This window comes from Pleurodeles waltl, chromosome 7, assembly GCF_031143425.1.
Source record: "Pleurodeles waltl isolate 20211129_DDA chromosome 7, aPleWal1.hap1.20221129, whole genome shotgun sequence".
NCBI classification, from domain to species: domain Eukaryota; kingdom Metazoa; phylum Chordata; class Amphibia; order Caudata; family Salamandridae; genus Pleurodeles; species Pleurodeles waltl.
Window position 1 is genome coordinate 1,550,297,079 of NC_090446.1, and position 21,572 is coordinate 1,550,318,650.

General features: G+C 51.2%; 1 protein-coding gene across 2 annotated transcripts in view; it reads left to right on the forward strand.

The window, feature by feature from the left end:
- LOC138246689 (nectin-2-like) overlaps positions 1-21,572 on the forward strand; it is a 265,485-nt gene that overhangs the window by 228,842 nt on the left and 15,071 nt on the right. For both annotated transcript variants that reach the window (XM_069201457.1, XM_069201456.1), the window contains exon 7: positions 20,198-20,261. In XM_069201457.1, coding sequence (XP_069057558.1) covers positions 20,198-20,261 — 64 coding nt within the window. The remainder of the gene's footprint in view (positions 1-20,197; positions 20,262-21,572) is intronic.

Below are 21,572 nucleotides of genomic sequence, written 5' to 3' on the forward strand. Positions count from 1 at the left end.
CTTCACTTGTCACTGATGCAGCCTCAGTCCCCAGAAGCTGGTAATCATCTCAGGAAATGAATGTTTGGTGGTGCTTTACTGGCTCAAGAGCTGAGCACCACCTCCAGGTGCTTTTCAAACAGAGGACTCCTGGAGACGACGCACCCTTAGGAATCTAGACAGTCTCCAGCCAATTAATTCCCAGATACACTGCCTGCCAACACCTCCAGCCAATCCACTCCCAGATACACTGGATGCAGACACCTCCAGCCAATCTGCTTCCAGATACACTACCTGCAAACACCGCCAGCCAATCCGCTCCCAGATACACTGCAAGCAAACACCTCCAGCCAATCAGCTCCCAGATACACTGCCTGCAAACACCTCCTGCCAATCCACTCCCAGTTACACTGCCTGCAAACACCTCCAGCCAATCCACTCCCAGATACACTGCATGCAAACACCTCCAGCCCATCCACTCCCAGATACACTGCATGCAGACACCCCCAGCCAATCCCTTCCCAGATACGCTGCCTGCAAACACCGCCAGCCAATCCACTCCCAGATACACTGCATGCAGACACTTCCAGCCAATCCACTCCCAGACACACTACCTGTCTCGGTAGGTGCCTCTCGGGGTCAGCCTAGGGTGCCGCTCCGTCACATCTCGGATAGGGTGCCTAGTGTATATCTGGGTCTCAGTAGGTGCCTCTCTGGGTCAGGGGTCAGCCTAGGGTGCCGCTCCGTCACCTCTCGGATAGGGTGGATATCTGGGTCTCGGGAGGTGCCTCTCGGGGTCAGCCTAGGGTCCCGCTCCGTCACCTCTCGGATAGGGGTGACTATTGTATATCTGGGTCTCGGGAGGTGCCTCTCGGGGTCAGCCTAGGGTCCCGCTCCGTCACCTCTCGGATAGGGGTGACTATTGTATATCTGGGTCTCGGTAGGTGCCTCTCGGGTCAGGGGTCAGCCTAGGGTGCCGCTCTCTCACCTCTCGGATAGGGTGACTAGTGTATATATGGGTCTCAGTACGTGCCTCTCGGGATCAGCCTAGGGTCCGCTCTGTCACCTCTCGGATAGGGTGAGTAGTGTATATCTGGGTCTCGATAGGTGCGTCTCGGGGTCCGGGGTCAGCCTAGGGTGCCGCTCCGTCACCTCTTGGATAGGGTGACTAGTGTATATCTTTTCTCACAGATGTCCAGCCAGCCCCCACTTGGTAGGTTGAATGGTGTCACCCATCTGTTCCTGGTGTCTTGCGCAGATGCTTACGTGTGAGCTCCTTCATGGCCTACCTTCTCCACTTGTTAACGGGAAAGGTGTCACTGAAATGAAGTCAGGGGGCTTCTCCCACCAGAGCAGGTCTTCTTAACCTACTGCAGTGCGAGCACTCAGATGGTCCTGTAAGTTCTGAAGATCCCATTTATATCTGACTTAGAGGCACCTTTTGGTGCTGTTTCTCGCCCTCTGGCACCCTCCGTAAAGGGAGAGTTACTGCCGCCGCCTCTTTCCCCACCAGCTAGGAGGTTACGTTCCGGGTGCGCTTGGCAGTCACCTTGTTGAAAAGATCTCTGTTCTTTCCAGGTATCTGCAGATGAGCATCATCAGGATTGGCTGGAGCGGGCTTCCTAAACACTCCGGCACGCACAGGGGGCCTGTCCTGCTCTCCATCAGCTGTATAATGCAGTTAGGTGGAGAGGTTTGCGCTGCACGTCAGGCTGTCCGGCTCAGGATAGCGGGCCAAACTGACATGCGCAGTGTAAACTGGTGGAGTGAGCGCCGCTCCCCTGCTGCCAGTCAGCAGCAGTGCCCCGCCCCCAAAAAATACTCGGGCAGGGAGCAGTGAAAAATAAAATGGTAATTCATTTGATTACCATTTTTTCACTTTTGCTGCACTGGCAGCAGAGGGGTGACACTCCTCCACTCTAATGGGGAAGCAGGGTCCTGCTGGCTCTTTGCACCACTGGATCTTTGCAGGTGCACACATCTCAGCTCTTTGCAGGTGCACACATCTCAGCTCTTTGCAGGTGCACACATCTCAGCTCTTTGCAGGTGCACACATCTCAGCTCTTTGCAGGTGCACACATCTCTGCTCTTTGCAGGTGCACGCATCTCTGCTCTTTGCAGGTGCACGCATCTCTGCTCTTTGCAGGTGCACACATCTCAGCTCTTGTGCAGGTGCACACATCTCAGCTCTTGTGCAGGTGCACACATCTCAGCTCTTTCCAGGTGCACACATCTCAGCCCTTTCCAGGTGCACACATCTTAGCCCTTTCCAGGTGCACACATCTCAGCTCTTGTGCAGGTGCACACATCTCAGCTCTTGTGCAGGTGCACACATCTCAGCTATTTCCAGGTGCACACATCTCAGCTATTTCCAGGTGCACACATCCCACCTCTTTCCAGGTGCACACATCCCACCTCTTTCCAGGTGCACACATCCCACCTCTTTCCAGGTGCACACATCCCACCTCTTTCCAGGTGCACACATCCCACCTCTTTCCAGGTGCACACATCCCACCTCTTTCCAGGTGCACACATCCCACCTCTTTCCAGGTGCACACATCCCACCTCTTTCCAGGTGCACACATCTCTGCTCCTTTCAGGTGCACACATCTCTGCTCCTTTCAGGTGCACACATCTCTGCTCCTTTCAGGTGCACACATCTCTGCTCCTTTCAGGTGCACACATCTCTGCTCTTTGCAGGTGCAGACATCTCTGCTCTTTGCAGGTGCAGACATCTCTGCTCTTTGCAGGTGCAGACATCTCTGCTCTTTGCAGGTGCAGACATCTCTGCTCTTTGCAGGTGCAGACATCTCTGCTCTTTGCAGGTGCAGACATCTCTGCTCTTTGCAGGTGCAGACATCTCTGCTCTTTGCAGGTGCAGACATCTCTGCTCTTTGCAGGTGCAGACATCTCTGCTCTTTGCAGGTGCAGACATCTCTGCTCTTTGCAGGTGCAGACATCTCTGCTCTTTGCAGGTGCAGACATCTCTGCTCTTTGCAGGTGCAGACATCTCTGCTCTTTGCAGATGCAGACATCTCTGCTCTTGCCAGGTGTACACATCTCAGCTCTTGCCAGGTGCACACATCTCAGCTCTTTGCAGGTGCACACATCTCAGCTCTTTGCAGGGGCACACATCTCAGCTCTTTGCAGGGGCACACATCTCAGCTCTTTGCAGGGGCACACATCTCAGCTCTTTGCAGGGGCACACATCTCAGCTCTTTGCAGGGGCACACATCTCAGCTCTTGCCAGGTGCACACATCTCTGCTCTTGCCAGGTGCACACATCTCTGCTCTTGCCAGGTGCACACATCTCTGCTCTTGCCAGGTGCACACATCTCTGCTCTTGCCAGGTGCACACATCTCTGCTCTTGCCAGGTGCACACATCTCTGCTCTTTGCCGGTGCACACATCTCAGCTCTTTCCAGGTGTACACATCTCAGCTCTTTGCCGGTGCACACATCTCAGCTCTTTGCAGGTGCAGACATCTCTGCTCTTGCCAGGTGCACACATCTCTTCTCTTTGCAGGTGCACACATCTCAGCTATTTGCAGGGGCACACATCTCAGCTCTTTGCCGGTGCACACATCTCAGCTCTTTGCCGGTGCACACATCTCAGCTCTTTTCATGTACACACATCTCAGCTCTTTGCCGGTGCACACATCTCAGCTCTTTGCCGGTGCACACATCTCAGCTCTTTGCCGGTGCACACATCTCAGCTCTTTGCAGGTGCAGACATCTCTGCTCTTGCCAGGTGCACACATCTCTTCTCTTTGCAGGTGCACACATCTCAGCTATTTGCAGGGGCACACATCTCAGCTCTTTGCCGGTGCACACATCTCAGCTCTTTTCATGTACACACATCTCTGCTCTTTGCCGGTGCACACATCTCTGCTCTTGTCAGGTGCACACATCTCTGCTCTTGCCAGGTGCACACATCTCTGCTCTTGCCAGGTGCACACATCTCTGCTCTTGCCAGGTGCACACATCTCTGCTCTTGCCAGGTGCACACATCTCTGCTCTTGCCAGGTGCACACATCTCTGCTCTTGCCAGGTGCACACATCTCTGCTCTTTGCCGGTGCACACATCTCAGCTCTTTCCAAGTGTACACATCTCTGCTCTTTGCCGGTGCACACATCTCAGCTCTTTGAAGGTGCACACATCTCAGCTCTTTGAAGGTGCACACATCTCAGCTCTTTTCAGGTACAGACATCTCAGCGCTCTCCAGGTGCACACATCTCAGCTCTTTGCAGGTGCACACATCTCAGCTATTTGCAGGGGCACACATCTCAGCTCTTTGCAGGGGCACACATCTCAGCTCTTTGCAGGGGCACACATCTCAGCTCTTTGCAGGGGCACACATCTCAGCTCTTTGCAGGGGCACACATCTCAGCTCTTTGCAGGTGCACACATCTCTGCTCTTGCCAGGTGCACACATCTCTGCTCTTGCCAGGTGCACACATCTCTGCTCTTGCCAGGTGCACACATCTCTGCTCTTGCCAGGTGCACACATCTCTGCTCTTGCCAGGTGCACACATCTCTGCTCTTTGCAGGTGCACACATCTCTGCTCTTTGCCGGTGCACACATCTCAGCTCTTTGCAGGTGCACACATCTCAGCTCTTTGCCGGTGCACACATCTCAGCTCTTTGCCGGTGCACACATCTCAGCTCTTTGAAGGTGCACACATCTCAGCTCTTTGCCGGTGCACACATCTCAGCTCTTTGCCGGTGCACACATCTCAGCTCTTTTCATGTACACACATCTCAGCTCTTTGCAGGTGCACACATCTCAGCTCTTTCCCGGTGCACACATCTCAGCTCTTTGCCGGTGCAGACATCTCAGCTCTTTTCATGTACACACATCTCAGCTCTTTGCAGGTGCACACATCTCAGCTCTTTGCAGGGGCACACATCTCAGCTCTTTGCAGGGGCACACATCTCAGCTCTTTGCAGGGGCACACATCTCAGCTCTTTGCAGGGGCACACATCTCTGCTCTTTGCTGGGGCACACATCTCTGCTCTTGCCAGGTGCACACATCTCTGCTCTTGCCAGGTGCACACATCTCTGCTCTTGCCAGGTGCACACATCTCTGCTCTTGCCAGGTGCACACATCTCTGCTCTTGCCAGGTGCACACATCTCTGCTCTTGCCAGGTGCACACATCTCTGCTCTTGCCAGGTGCACACATCTCTGCTCTTGCCAGGTGCACACATCTCTGCTCTTGCCAGGTGCACACATCTCTGCTCTTGCCAGGTGCACACATCTCTGCTCTTTGCCGGTGCACACATCTCAGCTCTTTGCAGGTGCACACATCTCAGCTCTTTGCCGGTGCACACATCTCAGCTCTTTGCCGGTGCACACATCTCAGCTCTTTGAAGGTGCACACATCTCAGCTCTTTGCCGGTGCACACATCTCTGCTCTTTGCCGGTGCACACATCTCAGCTCTTTTCATGTACACACATCTCAGCTCTTTGCCGGTGCACACATCTCAGCTCTTTGCCGGTGCACACATCTCAGCTCTTTGCCGGTGCACACATCTCAGCTCTTTGCCGGTGCACACATCTCAGCTCTTTTCAGGTACAGACATCTCAGCGCTCTCCAGGTGCACACATCTCAGCTCTTTCCAGGTGCACACATCTCTGCTCTTTGCCGGTGCACACATCTCTGCTCTTGCCAGGTGCACACATCTCTGCTCTTGCCAGGTGCACACATCTCTGCTCTTGCCAGGTGCACACATCTCTGCTCTTGCCAGGTGCACACATCTCTGCTCTTGCCAGGTGCACACATCTCTGCTCTTGCCAGGTGCACACATCTCTGCTCTTTGCCGGTGCACACATCTCTGCTCTTTCCAGGTGCACACATCTCTGCTCTTTGCCGGTGCACACATCTCTGCTCTTTGCCGGTGCACACATCTCTGCTCTTTGCCGGTGCACACATCTCAGCTCTTTTCATGTACACACATCTCAGCTCTTTGCCGGTGCACACATCTCAGCTCTTTGCCGGTGCACACATCTCAGCTCTTTGCCGGTGCACACATCTCAGCTCTTTTCAGGTACAGACATCTCAGCGCTCTCCAGGTGCACACATCTCAGCTCTTTCAATCAATTAGTCAAACAGTTATTTATAAATTGCAACTTCTCACCAATGGGGTCAGAGGGCGCTGGTGAGGAGGCGCTGATCAGTCAAAGAGCCAGGTCTTGAGGGCCCTCTTGAATTGATTCACCGAGGGGTGACTTCCTGAGGTATAGTAGCGGTATATTTGAGGCCTGTGCTGTGAGGTAGGAGAAGGATCTACATCCTGCTGTGTTCTTCCTGGTTCTTGGGGTGGCAGCGAGGGCCAGTTGAGCGGAGTTGTCTGGAGGGGGCATAGGACAGGTGGTGGTTGAGGTAGGCTGGTCCGATGTTGTGCAGGGCCTTGTAAGTGCACGTCAGGAGTTTGAAGGTGATGGGGAGCCACTGCATGTTTCTCAGGTGGACGAAGATGTGGTGGGGGATGTCCAGGATGAGACTGGCCACTGTGTTCTGTATTCTCTGGAGTCTTGCTTGGAGCTTGTTTGTGATTCCGGCATAGACAGCGTTGCTGTAGTTGAGTTTCTTGCTGACAAGTGCGTGGGTGACCATCCTTCTTGTTTCGATGATGTTCCACTTGAAAATCTTCCACAGCAGCCAAAGTGTGTGGAAGCATGATGATGAGGTGGCGTTGACTTGGCAGGCCATGGGCAGCGAAGAGTTGAGGATGATGTCAAGGTTGTGTGCATGGTTGGTAAGGCAGGGGCAGTTTTAAGGGCTATTGGACACCATGAGTCATCCCAGGTGATGGGTGTGGGGTCCAGGATGAGGATCTCTGTGTTGTCCGAGTTGAGCTTGAGGCAGCTGTCTTTCATCTATTTGGCGATTGCTCCCACTCCGTTATGGAAGTTGCTCTTGGCTGTTGATGGTTTGTCGGTAAGGGATAGAATGTCCAGGTACACTTGTCACTGCTCTTTGCAGGTGCACACATCTCAGCTCTTGTGCAGGTGCACACATCTCAGCTCTTGTGCAGGTGCACACATCTCAGCTCTTTGCAGGTGCACACATCTCAACTCTTTGCAGGTGCACACATCTCAGCTCTTTGCAGGTGCACACATCTCAGCTCTTTGCAGGTGCACACATCTCAGCTCTTTGCAGGTGCACACATCTCAGCTCTTTGCAGGTGCACACATCTCAGCTCTTTGCAGGTGCACACATCTCAGCTCTTTGCAGGTGCACACATCTCTGCTCTTTGCAGGTGCACACATCTCTGCTCTTTGCAGGTGCACACATCTCTGCTCTTTGCAGGTGCACACATCTCTGCTCTTTGCAGGTGCACACATCTCTGCTCTTTGCAGGTGCACACATCTCTGCTCTTTGCAGGTGCACACATCTCTGCTCTTTGCAGGTGCAGACATCTCAGCCCTTTCCAGGTACACACATCTTAGCCCTTTCCAGGTGCACACATCTCAGCCCTTTCCAGGTGCACACTTCTCAGCCCTTTCCAGGTGCACACTTCTCAGCCCTTTCCAGGTACACACATCTCAGCTCTTTGCAGGTGCACACATCTCTGCTCTTTGCAGGTGCAGACATCTCAGCTCTTTGCAGGTGCAGACATCTCAGCTCTTTGCAGGTGCAGACATCTCAACTCTTTGCAGGTGCAGACATCTCAACTCTTGTGCAGGTGCACACATCTCAGCTCTTTGCAGGTGCACACATCTCAGCTCTTTGCAGGTGCACACATCTCAGCTCTTTGCAGCTGCACACATCTCAACTCTTTCCAGCTGCACACCTAAGTTCTTTCCAGCTACACACATCAGTTCTTTCCAGCTACACACACCTCAGTTCTTTCCAGCTACACACACCTCAGTTCTTTCCAGCTACACACATCTCAGCTCTTTGCAGCTACCCACCTCAGTTCTTTCCAGCTGCACACATCTCAGCTCTTGTGCAGGTGCACACATCTCAGCTCTTGTGCAGGTGCACACATCTCAGCTCTTGTGCAGGTGCACACATCTCAGCTCTTGTGCAGGTGCACACATCTCAGCCCTTTCCAGGTACACACATCTTAGCCCTTTCCAGGTGCACACATCTCAGCCCTTTCCAGGTGCACACTTCTCAGCCCTTTCCAGGTGCACACTTCTCAGCCCTTTCCAGGTACACACATCTCAGCCCTTTCCAGGTACACACATCTCAGCTCTTTGCAGGTGCACACATCTCAGCTCTTTGCAGGTGCACACATCTCAGCTCTTTGCAGGTGCACACATCTCAGCTCTTTGCAGGTGCACACATCTCAGCTCTTTGCAGGTGCACACATCTCAGCTCTTGTGCAGGTGCACACATCTCAGCTCTTGTGCAGGTGCACACATCTCAGCTCTTGTGCAGGTGCACACATCTCAGCTCTTGTGCAGGTGCACACATCTCAGCTCTTTGCAGGTGCACACATCTCAGCTCTTGTGCAGGTGCACACATCTCAGCTCTTGTGCAGGTGCACTCATCTCAGCCCTTTCCAGGTGCACACATCTCAGCCCTTTCCAGGTGCACACATCTCAGCCCTTTCCGGGTGCACACATCTCAGCCCTTTCCAGGTGCACACATCTTAGCCCTTTCCAGGTGCACACATCTTAGCCCTTTCCAGGTGCCCACATCTTAGCCCTTTCCAGGTGCCCACATCTTAGCCCTTTCCAGGTGCACACATCTTAGCCCTTTCCAGGTGCACACATCTTAGCCCTTTCCAGGTGCACACATCTCAGCCCTTTCCAGGTGCGCACATCTCAGCCCTTTCCAGGTGCGCACATCTCAGATCTTTGAAGGTGCGCACATCTCAGCTCTTTGAAGGTGCGCACATCTCAGCTCTTTTGAAGGTGCGCACATCTCAGCTCTTTTGCAGGTGCGCACATCTCAGATCTTTGAAGGTGCGCACATCTCAGATCTTTGAAGGTGCGCACATCTCAGATCTTTGAAGGTGCGCACATCTCAGATCTTTGAAGGTGCGCACATCTCAGATCTTTGAAGGTGCACACATCTCAGCTCTTTGAAGGTACACACATCTCAGCTCTTTGCAGGTACATACCGATGCTTTTTAGATCAGTTGAAACCACAAGCTATGGGCTCTCCTCCCGCATGAAGAGAGCCCAGGCGCGTTGGGACAGATGCAGGAAGCACCAGCAGGTGGGCTCTGTAGAGATGGGGTCTGGGTGGACCTCAGTCATTCAGTGTGCTGAAGTATTCAGGGTGGAGAAGCGCACTTTTAGCTCTGCCTCATCATTGTCATCCATCTCTTCATTCATGTTTACTCCCAAGGCACCCTTGAAGGTGAACCAAGTAGCACTAGCAGGACCTTTTGGAGCTAGATCAGACAGGGAGACTCCTGTGACATACCTCAGAGATGCCTGCTAAGGTCTGCTGAAGTCTGTGTGGAGTGTGGCACTGGGTCAGTATGACCTGTTCTCTTTCCCTGGACCTTTTCAAAGGTCCACGCAGTTGTAGACTCAAACCTGTGTCCCATTCAGTCAAGTGTCCAGTTTTCGAAGGCCACTAGAGTTTAATTGCAAGTGACAAATCTGCTGTTTGGCTTGGACAGCCAATCAGTGGGTTGAAGTCCCCTATGACCCTTTAAAGCATAGGTTTCCTACATTAGCCATTTTGTAAATAGGTAAGAGCCTGTCCCCACCTTGTTTCTCACAACTGGTGCTTCCTGTGTCTGTAAGTCTAAGTCCCCTCCTTTGGCTTTTCAGGACAGGCACTTCCAGGGGTTTCTGAGTCTGATTCCCTCCTTGTTTTCAGGACAGGCATTTCCAGAGGGTCTGTAAATCTGAGCCCCCCCCCCACCTTGTTTCTCAGGACAGATGCTTCCAGAGGGTCTGTAAGTCTGAGCCCCCTCTTTTTGTTTACAGGACAGGTATTTCCTGGCTCTGAGAGTTGGAGCCGCCTCCATGTTTCTCACGACAGATGCTTCCAGAGGGTCTGAGTGTCTGGCCCACTCCTTGTTCTTCATGCCAGGCACTTCCAGAAGGTCTGTGAGTCTGAGCCCCCTCCTTGTTTTCAGGACAGATGCTTCCAGAGGGTCTGTGAATCTGAGCCCCTGTTCCTTGTTTTCAGAACAGGCATTTCCAGAGGGTCAGTGAGTCTGAGCCCTCTCCTTGTTTTCAGGACGCACGCTTCCAGAGGGTCTGTGTGACTGGCCCCCTCCTTGTTTCTCATGCCAGGCACTTCCAGAGGTTCTTTGAGTCTGAGCCCCCTTCTTGTTCTTATGACTGGTGCTTTCAGGGGGTCTGTTTGTCTGACCCCCCTCCTTGTTTCTCAGGACAAGCGCTTCTTGGGTGTAAGGAAATGCCTCCTTGGCATGGTTACCCCCTGACCTTTTGCATTTTGCTGATGCCAGTTTTGAATTGAAAGTGTGCTGAGGCCTGCTAACCAGGCCCCAGCACCAGTGTTCTTTCCCTAACTTGTACCTTTGCTTCCACAATTGGCACACCTTGGCATCCAGGTAAGTCCCTTGTAACTGGTACCCCTGGTACCAAGGGCCCTGATGCCAGGGAAGGTCCCTAAGGGCTGCAGCATGTCTTATGCCACCCTGGGGACCCCTCACTCAGCACATGCACACTGCCTCACAGCTTGTGTGTGCTGGTGGGGAGAAAATGACTAAGTCAACATGGCACTCCCCTCAGAGTGCCATGCCAACCTCACACTGCCTATGTAGTATAGATAAGTCACCCCTCTAGCAGGCCTTACAGCCCTAAGGCAGGGTGCACTATACCATAGGTGAGGGCATAAGTGCATGAGCACAATGCCCCTACAGTGTCTAAGCAAAACCTTAGACATTGTAAGTGCAGGGTAGCCATAAAGAGTATATGGTCTGGGAGTTAGTCCAACACAAACTCCACAGTTCCATAATGGCTATGCTGAAATCTGGGAAGTTTGGTATCAAACTTCTCAGCACAATAAATGCACGCTGATGCCAAATCTTAGAGATGCCCCCTGAATACCAGTCCGACTCAGAGTGCTAGGCTGACCAGTTTCTGCCAGCCTAGCACAACCAGACGAGTTGCTGGCCACATGGGGAGAGTGCCTTTGTCACTCTGTGGCACCTCCCCCTGCATCTAGAAGGACCAAGAACTCCCGAGGACAGTGGCTCTGTTCACCAAAGACTGCAACTTTGCAACAAAGAAGCAACTTTGAAACAACACGCGTTTCCCGCCGGAAGCGTGAGACATGGCACCCGACGCCCCCGGCTCGACTTGTGGAGAACAAACACTTCAGGGAGGACTCCCCGGCGACTGCGAGACTGTGAATAGCCAGAGTTGCCCCCCATGAGCTCCCACAGCGACGCCTGCAGAGGGAATCCCGAGGCTCCCCCTGACCGCGACTGCCTGCTTCTAAGAACCCGACGCCTGGTAGGGACACTGCACCCGCAGCCCCCAGGACCTGAAGGATCCGACCTCCAGTGCAGGAGCGACCCCCAGGTGGCACTCTCACTTGCCCAGGTGGTGGCTACCCCGAGGAGCCCCCCCCTTGCCTGCCTGCATCGCTGAAGAGACCCCTTGGTCTCCCATTGATTTCCATTGAAAACCCGACGCTTGTTTGCACACTGCACCCGGCCGCCCCTGTGCCGCTGAGGGTGTACTTTCTGTGTGGACTTGTGGCCCCCCCGGTGCCCTACAAAACCCCCCTGGTCTGCCCTCCGAAGACGCGGGTACTTACATGCTGGCAGACTGGAACCGGGGCACCCACTTCTACAATGAAGCATATGCGTTTTGGGCACCACTTTGACCTCTGCATCTGACCGGCCCTGAGCTGCTGGTGTAGCAACTTTGGGGTTGCTCTGAACCCCCAACGGTGGGCTACCTTGGACCCAAACTTGAACCCCATAGGTGGTTTACTTACCTGCAAAAACTAACGAACTCTTACTCCCCCCAGGAACTGTTGAAAATTGCACTGTCTAGTTTTAAAATAGCTATATGTGATTTATGTGAAAACTGTACATACTATTTTGCTAATTCAAAGTTCCTAAAGTACCTACCTGCAATACCTTTCATTTGAAGTATTACATGTAAATCTTGAACCTGTGGTTCTTAAAATAAACTAAGAAAAGATATTTTTCTATACAAAAACCTATTGGCCTGGAATTGTCTCTACAGTCCAAGCATACTGACATCAGACAGGAAATGAGGGTAACCATGCCAGAAACATGGCACTTTCCTACAAGTATATTTCACTCAACTTTGCTGAAATATAAAGCACCCCAGATATTCCCTGCTGCAGCCCCCCCACTCTGATCCTAGCAACGTCTTCTCAGCTATTATCGATCTATCCATGGCACCGCTGGATTCTCGTAACCCTTGGGGCTTGGGTCTGCTACGAGTGTTCCTCTCAGGGAGCATCTGCTATGAATCCAGACTCAGGATAACTGAATGATTGAATCATTCCAGGCGCTCCACTCCTCCCTCCCTCTTGGGGATGATCTGCTTTAAATCTAGACAGGATAACTGAATGATTGAATCGTTCCAAGCGCTCCACTCCTCCCTCCCTCTTGGGGATGATCTGCTATGAATCCAGACAGGATAACTGAATGATTGAATCGTTCCAGGCGCTCCACTCCTCCCTCCCTCTTGGGGATGATCTGCTATGAATCCAGACACAGGGTCTCCACTGTCCCCTTCCTGTCCTGAAGAGAGGATCTGCTATATATCCACAGACACCGGTTCTCTACTCTCCCTTTGTCTGAGAGTCTGATCTGCCATGATCTAGTGTCACAGGGATCCACTCCTCTCTTCCCCCTCTCAGGGAGGATCTGGTATGGATCCACAGACACAGGAGACATCCTTTGAAGGAAGCGTGAATCCAATGCGGTCCTGAAGGGGAAGATAATCTCTGCCCTTCCTCAAGGTAAAGACCTTCCACAGACAGAACCAGAGCCAGAACAGACATACTTCCACCCGGCACCAACCCCCCCCCCCCCCAAAGCGGGTGGAGGAGGAAATCCACACATACGTCCGTGGTGACGAGGTGCAGCACTGAACCGAAATGTTCAGTACTGGGAGCTTGATGGGCAAGGGGTTGCAGGCTGTTGAGACAGACTTCCCCAGAGGATGGTGTCGACACAAACCCTTCAGGATCTTCCCCACCGGACGGCATCGCCGCATACAAGGCACTCATTAAGAGGGCGACAGATAATATAGGTTTATGGTGAAAGAAGTCTAGACAGTCTTGTTTCATGCTGAAAACACACATGCCCATTAAACAAAGAATCAGTACCGTCTTATGCTGCTGAGCCTCCTTGACCAAGGGAGAGAGGCAGTCAGAGCTGGCCGCTGCCAGGGTTGAAAAGAGATAGAGCAATGTTCCCTGGACCCAGCTTCCATCAATGGTGTGTCAAGGTATATTCAGTCATAGTCACCATGACTCGGAAGAGGGCTGATGTTCCAGCAGTCGTGGGACCATCACCAGATAGAGAAAGCAAGCCCTTGGAGATGGTAGGAAGCACGATGGAGCACTTGGCAATAACGCAGTGGAGCATAGACCACTCCAACCTGCTTCTTAGAAGAAAAGGCCACCAGCAGAGAGACAAGATTGAAGATCGCAGTGTCATATCAGAGGGCAAGAATATCGCGTAAACCTGCTTGAAATCCGCTCTGGATGCAGCAGGCAGCTAAGCGCAGATACCACCCTGAGAAAGCATGCGTGGTCGAGGGTGTTGGGGTTTAAACCTGCGATGCAGGCAGCCGTCATCAATATGCCATTTACCAGGATTCTGCTAGCATAGGAGTTCAGTCACCTCCGACAAATTGTTTTAAACATTATCCCACATAGATATTGTATTGAACTGCTTAATCAACCTTCACAAATCAGACTAACACCCGGCAACTCCAAGGACCAAAGTAGCCTCAAGGAGGAGGTTTGAAGAGCTATAGAAACAATAAGCAATAGAGAGGGGTACAGCAGAGGAGAGAGGGAATTCACCCTCTGCATCCTGGTACCAAACGCATACAATACTCTAAGGCCCATCGTAGACCTCATAACCCTAAACGGATATATCAAAACAAACATTCAAGATGACAGCTCCTCAAGAGGTCATACTACACATGACCACAGACCACAAGGACACTTACCTTCCCCGTAGCAGACAAAGTACACTATCAGCTCAAGGTACCCCCCTTTGGCGTAAAATAAAGACCAAAGACATTCACAAAATGCATAGCTGCAGTGACAGCTCGCATAAGGAGAAGGGAATACATGTGTACCCCTATCTGGATGACTGATTAGTAAAAGAAGGCTTATTCAAAGATGCCTGGATTCTCCATAAGTCAGACAATCTCATCACCAGCCTCACAGAAGGAAAATATGTTTCGGGGGCTTCAGCCAAACTCCAAATAAGCAGAAGCATTCAGAAGAAAATCAATGCGCTAACAGACCGGAGTTGCCTTTACCAGAAGGAGCAAGCGCTGACCTGAGGACGGTGGGGAAACTATTGAGCATGAGGCGTCCTGTGTCCTCCTAGCAGACAAACAGCATAAGTAGCTGCAGTGGTTGAACATGTCAAATATCAGGATAGACAGACCTTTTCAAAACCCAGCTTCAGCAACCACACCAGATGCCTCACTGCAAAATGGAAGCCACGTAAACAGTGGCATGCCACAATAGCACCAGGACGCGACTGGGCACCTGATGCAACTGCGCTAGAATACCTTGCCCAGTGACTCGGTATGGGGTATCATATGCCTCAGTTGTGGTACACCGGGCGCTATGTGGCAAATACTATAGGAGTTGTAGGCTGAGGCTTCTTTCAAAACAGTGGTCATCATGAGAGTCCTGTATGGGGCACAGAGACTAACACCACCCAGGTCAGCCCCTGCACCCACGTGGACCCTCAACATTGTTCTTACACAACTTATGACCCCCCTCTTTCGAACTGGTGCACAGCACAGAACATGGTTTCCAACCCTAAAGACAGCTTCCTGGTGACCATCACCTCCCTACACAGGTCAGAGGTGCAAGAACCATACCTTCAAATTCACGAGGACAAGTTAGTGGTGTGCATAAACCCACATTTCCTACCAAAAGTGGTTTCAGCCTTTAACATCAATCAAAGAAGACAGCTGCCAGCCTCCTTCCCAAAGCCAAAATCTAGAGCTGAAATGGCTTTGCGCACGCTAGATGTCTGAAGAGCAGCCATGTACTACATTCAGGACACAAGAGCAACTGAACCAAATTTTCCAAAGGGAAACACTTGTAAGCAAGGCAACTGTAGCAAGATGGATAGCACAGACCATAGAGAGATGCCATGCAGCAACGAGTGTTGGTTTTGAAGAACCCATTCCACAAGAAAGAAGGGTGCAGCCCTCATATTCACTAGAAGCGTCTCATCAGGATATATGCAAGGCAGCCACATGGCCATCTACGCCCACCTCCCACCTCAGGGAGGATCTGCTGTGAATCTACAGATACAGGCTCTCCACTCCCCCAACTCTTCCTCCGTCCCAGTGATGGTCCCCTATCAATCCACACAAACACGGGGCCTCTCCTGCTCCCTTTCTGGAGCATCTATTATGAATCGACAGACACAGGTTCTCCGTTTCTCCTCTGTCTCGCTCAGTGAGGACCTGCTATGAATCTAGAGACACATGCGGTCCACTTCTTCCGCTCTCCCTCTGTCCCAGGGATGGTCTGCTCTAGATCCTCAGACACGGGCGCTCCACTCATCCATCGTCCAGTAAAAGAGTGATGTCCCCCAAATGTTCAGGAGGAGCCTGGTTTTCTCCAAGCTTGAAAAGGAGGCTCAGAAATTCCAAAGGATGTTTCTCTCAAAAGTAGTCCTACTGAAAACATGATGACATTGGACGACGTTATATCTTTGCTCTGCCTAAATGTATTTTGTGACAACTGCAGAACTGAAGGATGCATACCTCTACATCCTGTTGGTCTGAACATCAAAAATGCTTTGTGTTCACGGAAATCTGAGATGAAGGCTTAACCAAGCTCTCTGTATGCAGCAAATGTCAAGAGAAGGATCCCATATGACTCAACCTACTCGGAGACTTTAACAGTACAGGAAAATCCTTTAATGAAAGCCAAACTATGGCACCAAGACCTTGAAGGAAGCCACACATGTTGTCAGATATTTCTGAAGATAGACCATTGCTTTCCCCCACAAAGAACATCCATAGTCAAATACCTCTCCCTCGCAAAATCATGCTGACTTTAAAAGTGGAGAGTGCGTTCTGGGATATAAATGTGGAAGTCGTCAGATGAAAAAGATCCTTTCCAAATGTAACGTTTGTGGTGCAGGCACACGTCTGCCAGCCCAGGGGCTGCAGGAGAAGATTTGAGGGGCCTGTCAGCCATCCAGGGTTAAAGGCATCATTGATAAACAAGCACTGTTGCGTGGGTGTAGGAAGCTGGCTCTGTATACACTATCTGAAAGTAAGAAATAGTGTGCACAGAGTCCAAGGGTTCCCCTTAGAGGTAAGATAGTGGCAAAAAGAGATAATTCTAATGCTCTATTTTGTGGTAGTGTGGTCGAGCAGTAGGCTTATCAGAGGGTAGTGTTAAGCATTTGTTGTACACACACAGGCAATACATGAGGAACACACACTCAAAGACTTACTCCAGGCCAACAATGAGGCTGCTGGATTTGGGTGGTAGTATGACCTGAATTGTGGAGAACTGAGTACAATCCCACATCACGTGACAACTGTCGGCCTACTCCGTTTCCGGCCAGCTTGCAGTAAGTCATCTCTGCCCAAGAGCAGGGACAATTTGTGGCAACCGGGCGCATGACAAGAATGACTTCTCAGGGAAATTTGTGGTCGATCAGATATCATCCTTTTCCCTCAGTTACATTAGTCTCACACATGCAAAGACAAACACAGGCAGGAAATGGTTCAATAAGATTTATCGAAACAGCATAGTCTTAGATAAAGTAATGTGAAATGCAATAATTAGAATGATCGTATTAGAAGCAAAATAGTGACAAGGAAAGTGAAACACAGGAAAAGTCCCGCCATAATGTCACTATAAACAATATGAACAAATTCCTACCCAAGCTATGTTAGAGCCCTGCAGGACACACTCTAATCCGCCCTTCATACCGGAGTATGACAGTAGTGAAAAGGCCTGTTGTCTATAGAGACACCGTACTCATATAGGCCAGGGAACTGATAGTCTCGGTGAGCAGCTGTAACGAAGTCGGACAGCCTGCAGATGTGATCAACTAGCTATAAGCTCCCTATAAAGTGCATGGGACAGGGAAATGTTTCTATAATAAAACAACTGATGTTCTGAGAAAGTGCCCCCATGTAAACACACGTGTATTTCTGTGAATGTTAGAGACGCACTGTACCACTTGTGCCGACAATCCTATCTCGCTGCAGCCTTGTGGAAAGCACAGAGTGAAAGAATAACGAGCTAAGAAATGTAATGCTTTCCTAGGCAACAGGACAAAAAAATTAAGAAAATAAAACACCACATTAAATGTGGCAAATCCTAAAAGAATAAAATGAAATAAAATGAAACATTACAAGGTTAAAGGGCACAGGCAGCAGGCCTAGTTGCTAAAATAAGGTGCCCACAGGCATCACTAAAAGGCCTCTACAACAGTACCTGAATAAAACATGGTCCAGGAACCTGTGCTTCATACCTGCAAAAAAAGAACACACTCCACGAATGAAGAAAGCTAGCTGAAAAGCACATTCTCGCTTTACCTTTTTAAGCAGTAGCTACAATTCTGCTCAGCATAACACCTTCCAGCCTGTGCGCAGTCTCTGGCAGGAAATATGGTGAGGTTGCCACTCATCGGTAATAGATTATTAATCAACCAATAAAGTATTTCTAAAACACAGCAAATCAGCCGTGAGGGTCTCAAGGTGCTGAAAAAGCAAGAAGAGAGGAGGACGAGCGACGCAGCAGCGCGGCGAGAGCGGGGCCTGCTCAATGGGGTTGCGCTGCGGCCTCCATTAAGTAAGTCCTGGGAGGTGGCGAGCGGGGCTAGGCGATGGGGGGAAATAACAGGTGGCATGCAGAGCGCAATGCGGAAAAGGTTAAAGCGCACAAAAAGCGGGGGAAACGCAAGCAGAAGGCGGCAGCAACGGGAGAGCTGAGCGTGAGACCTGCTCAGTGGGTCGCGCTGCGCCCTTCCTTAAGTAGTTCCTGGGGGGAGGGAGCGGTGCTAGGAGACAGAGAAATATAGAAGAGTGGCAATGAGGGGAAAAAAGGAGGAGAAAGCAGTGAAAATGAGGGAAAATCAAGAGGTCGCTCAAAAAATGGGGGAAAAGCAAGCAGAAGGCACACAAAAAATAGGGGAAAAGCTGGAAGACAGGAGGAAGATCGACGCAGCAGTAATGGAGAGAGCTGCACCTGGGCCTGATCTCTGCCTCACTCTTGGGCACTTCGGTCACTAGGTAAATTTATGGTGCATGCCCTGAGCCATCAGCAAACAGGTTCCAGAGCCGACAGGGGCAGAGAAACAACTCTTGAAAGCGGAGGCGATGTGCCCCATCACAGCCCAAGTGGACGTGGCAGCACAGCTGCTGCGCCATCAGGGCATCTTGTTAACTCCTCTAGAAAACATTGAAGTACAAGGGCAGGTGCCGCCGTGGCTCCTGGATACCCTTGCGGTGATTGGTTGATGGCTTGTCTCCTTTCTTAGAGGCTGCTGCCACGTGTCTTCAGGTCTTCTCGTTATCACCCTCCTTCCTTTTTAACATTTATATTCAACCCTTGGTGGCTCCTATCAAACCTTACTGTGGTTCTGCCTTCTCCTACGCTGATGACTCCCAGGTTATTCTCGCTCACACCAGCACCATCCCTGGGTCAGGTATGTACCTTCCAAACTGTCTTTAACTCTTCAGCATTGGGTGCCTTGGCACATCATACAGTTAAATCCAAAAAAGCCAGCACTACTGATAGCAGGTAAAGCCCAGAAGGATTGACAAACATATTGTGTCCCTCTGAGATGGGCCTGGTGCCATCGCCTCCTGGTGCCATCACATGCTGGCGCCGTGAAATCTCTTGCAGTAGTTGTTGGCACAGATTTCTAGATACCTCCTATAATATTGGTGGTCTGCATGGGCAAGCCATAGCTTATTGTGTTCTGTCTAGATTAGATTGCTGTAGTCTTCGATACCCGGGTCCCCCAGCCCTCTTCCATCTTCCTGCATCTAGGACTTTGCAGTAAGAGTGGCTCCTGGGCAGAAAAAGTGATCAGGTGACCAGCACTCATATCCGCTTTCAATGGCCCTGCATTAAGCAGAGGATATCTTTTAATATCTTATGCCTTGTACACATGGCCTTAAAACCTCACTCTTCAGTCTGGGTTTATCATTGTACAGCCTAAAGTGTTTACTCACCGCCACCACAACATAATGCAACATAACAAATGTACACAAACATTCTTGCCACATATTACCACCTGCAGAAACTTGCATTCATAATTCAGTGGTAGAAGGTGTTTGCGCCAAGCACTGCCATATCTTACCACCAGCACGGCTCGCTCCGTCAGTAGCTCGTGAGCCTGTTTATATCTTACCGCTTGCCCAGCTAACTGTCGGTAGAGCATACAGCTCTTCATATCTTCCAACCAGCCCGGCTAGCTCTGTCAGTAGCTCATGAGCCTGTTTATATCTTACCACCGGCACGGCTCGCTCCGTCAGTAGCTCATGAGCCTGTTTATATCTTACCACCGGCACGGCTCGCTCTGTCAGTAGCTCATGAGACTGTTCATATCTTACCACTTGCCCACCTAGCTCAGTCAGTAGAGCATGAGGCTCCTCATATCTTACCACCGGCCTGGTTAGCTCAGTCGGTAGCTCATGAGCCTGTTTAGATCTTACTGCTTGCCCGGCTAGCTCAATCCATAGAGCATGAGGCTCTTCATATCTTACCACCGGCACGGCTAGCTCAGTCGGTAGCTCGTTGAGGCTTTTCACATTTTACCACCAGCCTATCTAGCTTAGTGAGTAGAGCATTGACAGTCCTCACATCTTGCATCCGGCCCGGCTACCTCCGTCAGTAGCACATTGAGGCTTTTCATGTCTTACCACCTAGGACATGAAATGGCACCAGTGCAAGTGTTTGTCATCCAGCCCACTGTGTCCAGAGTGTCCCTTCGCAGTCGCACATCCTGCATGAACCGTCAGTCACTCTGCATCCACTGGGAGGTGCCATTTTGTGATAAGTTTAACACTTTTCTAATTATTTATGTTTTACTTTCAGCTTGGAGGGGCCTCCAGCGTACAAGCCTCCACCTCCTTCAGTCAAACTGCAGGGGCAAGACACGGTGCGTGAACACGCCATGATCGCTACGTCGCATTCTTTACCTCTGGCCTGCCTTCAATGCGCTGCTTGTCTCCCTCCTCTTGCTCCATCATTGCAACCCTGCTTGTCTCCCTCCTCTTCTTCTTATATATTCTTCTCTCATCCTAACCTCTGTCTGTATTCCTTCTCTTCTCACATCTTGTCCTCTTCTTTATTGATACATTTCGAACACCTATTACCCCGGTGAAGTTACCTTCATGTGCTAGAGAAAGGTGTCTGTTGAATGTGGCTGAGATAAAACAAGCTAGAAGGAATGAGAGCCTGCGGGAATGAAAGCTAGAGGGAATGAGACGGAAGCTTTGTGGATGGAGGAGTCTCCCCAAAGTGATAGTATCAAGGTGGATCCACAGATAACAAACTGTGAATATCTTGTCATGGGCATCCAGCCAGTGGGTAGGAGGAAGGAAGCGTGAGTGATGGGGGCAGCAGGTAGAGAGGAAGGAAGCATGAGTGATGGGGGCAGCAGGTAGAGAGGAAGGAAGAGTGAGTGATGGGGCAGAAGCTATAGAGGAAGGAAGCATGAGTGATGGGGGCAGCAGGTAGAGAGGAAGGAAGCGTGAGTGATGGGGGCAGCAGGTAGAGAGGAAGGAAGCGTGAATGATGGGGGCAGCAGGTAGAGAGGAAGGAAGCATGAGTGATGGGGCAGCAGGTAGAGAGGAAGGAAGCGTGAGTGATGGGGGCCGGCAGCAAGAGAGGAAGGAAGCATGAGTGATGGGGGCAGCAGGTAGAGAGGAAGAAAGCGTGAGTGATGGGGCAGCAGGTAGAGAGGAAGGAAGCAGGAGTGATGGGGGCCAGCAGGTAGAGAGGAAGGAAGCCTGAGTGATGGGGCAGCAGGTAGAGAGGAAGGAAGCATGAGTGATGGGGGCCGGCAGCAAGAGAGGAAGGAAGCATGAGTGATGGGGCAGCAGGTAGAGAGGAAGGAAGCGTGAGTGATGGGGCAGCAGGTAGAGAGGAAGGAAGCGTGAGTGATGGGGGCAGCAGGTAGAGAGGAAGGGAACATGAGTGATGGGGGCCAGCAGCTAGAGAGGAAGGAAGCGTGAGTGATGGGGCAGCAGGTAGAGAGGAAGGAAGCATGAGTGATGGGGGCAGCAGGTAGAGAGGAAGGAAGAGTGAGTGATGGGGCAGCAGGTAGAGAGGAAGGAAGCGTGAGTGATGGGGGCCGGCAGCAAGAGAGGAAGGAAGCGTGAGTGATGGGGCAGCAGGTAGAGAGGAAGGAAGCAAGAGTGATGGGGGCAGCAGGTAGAGAGGAAGGAAGAGTGAGTGATGGGGCAGA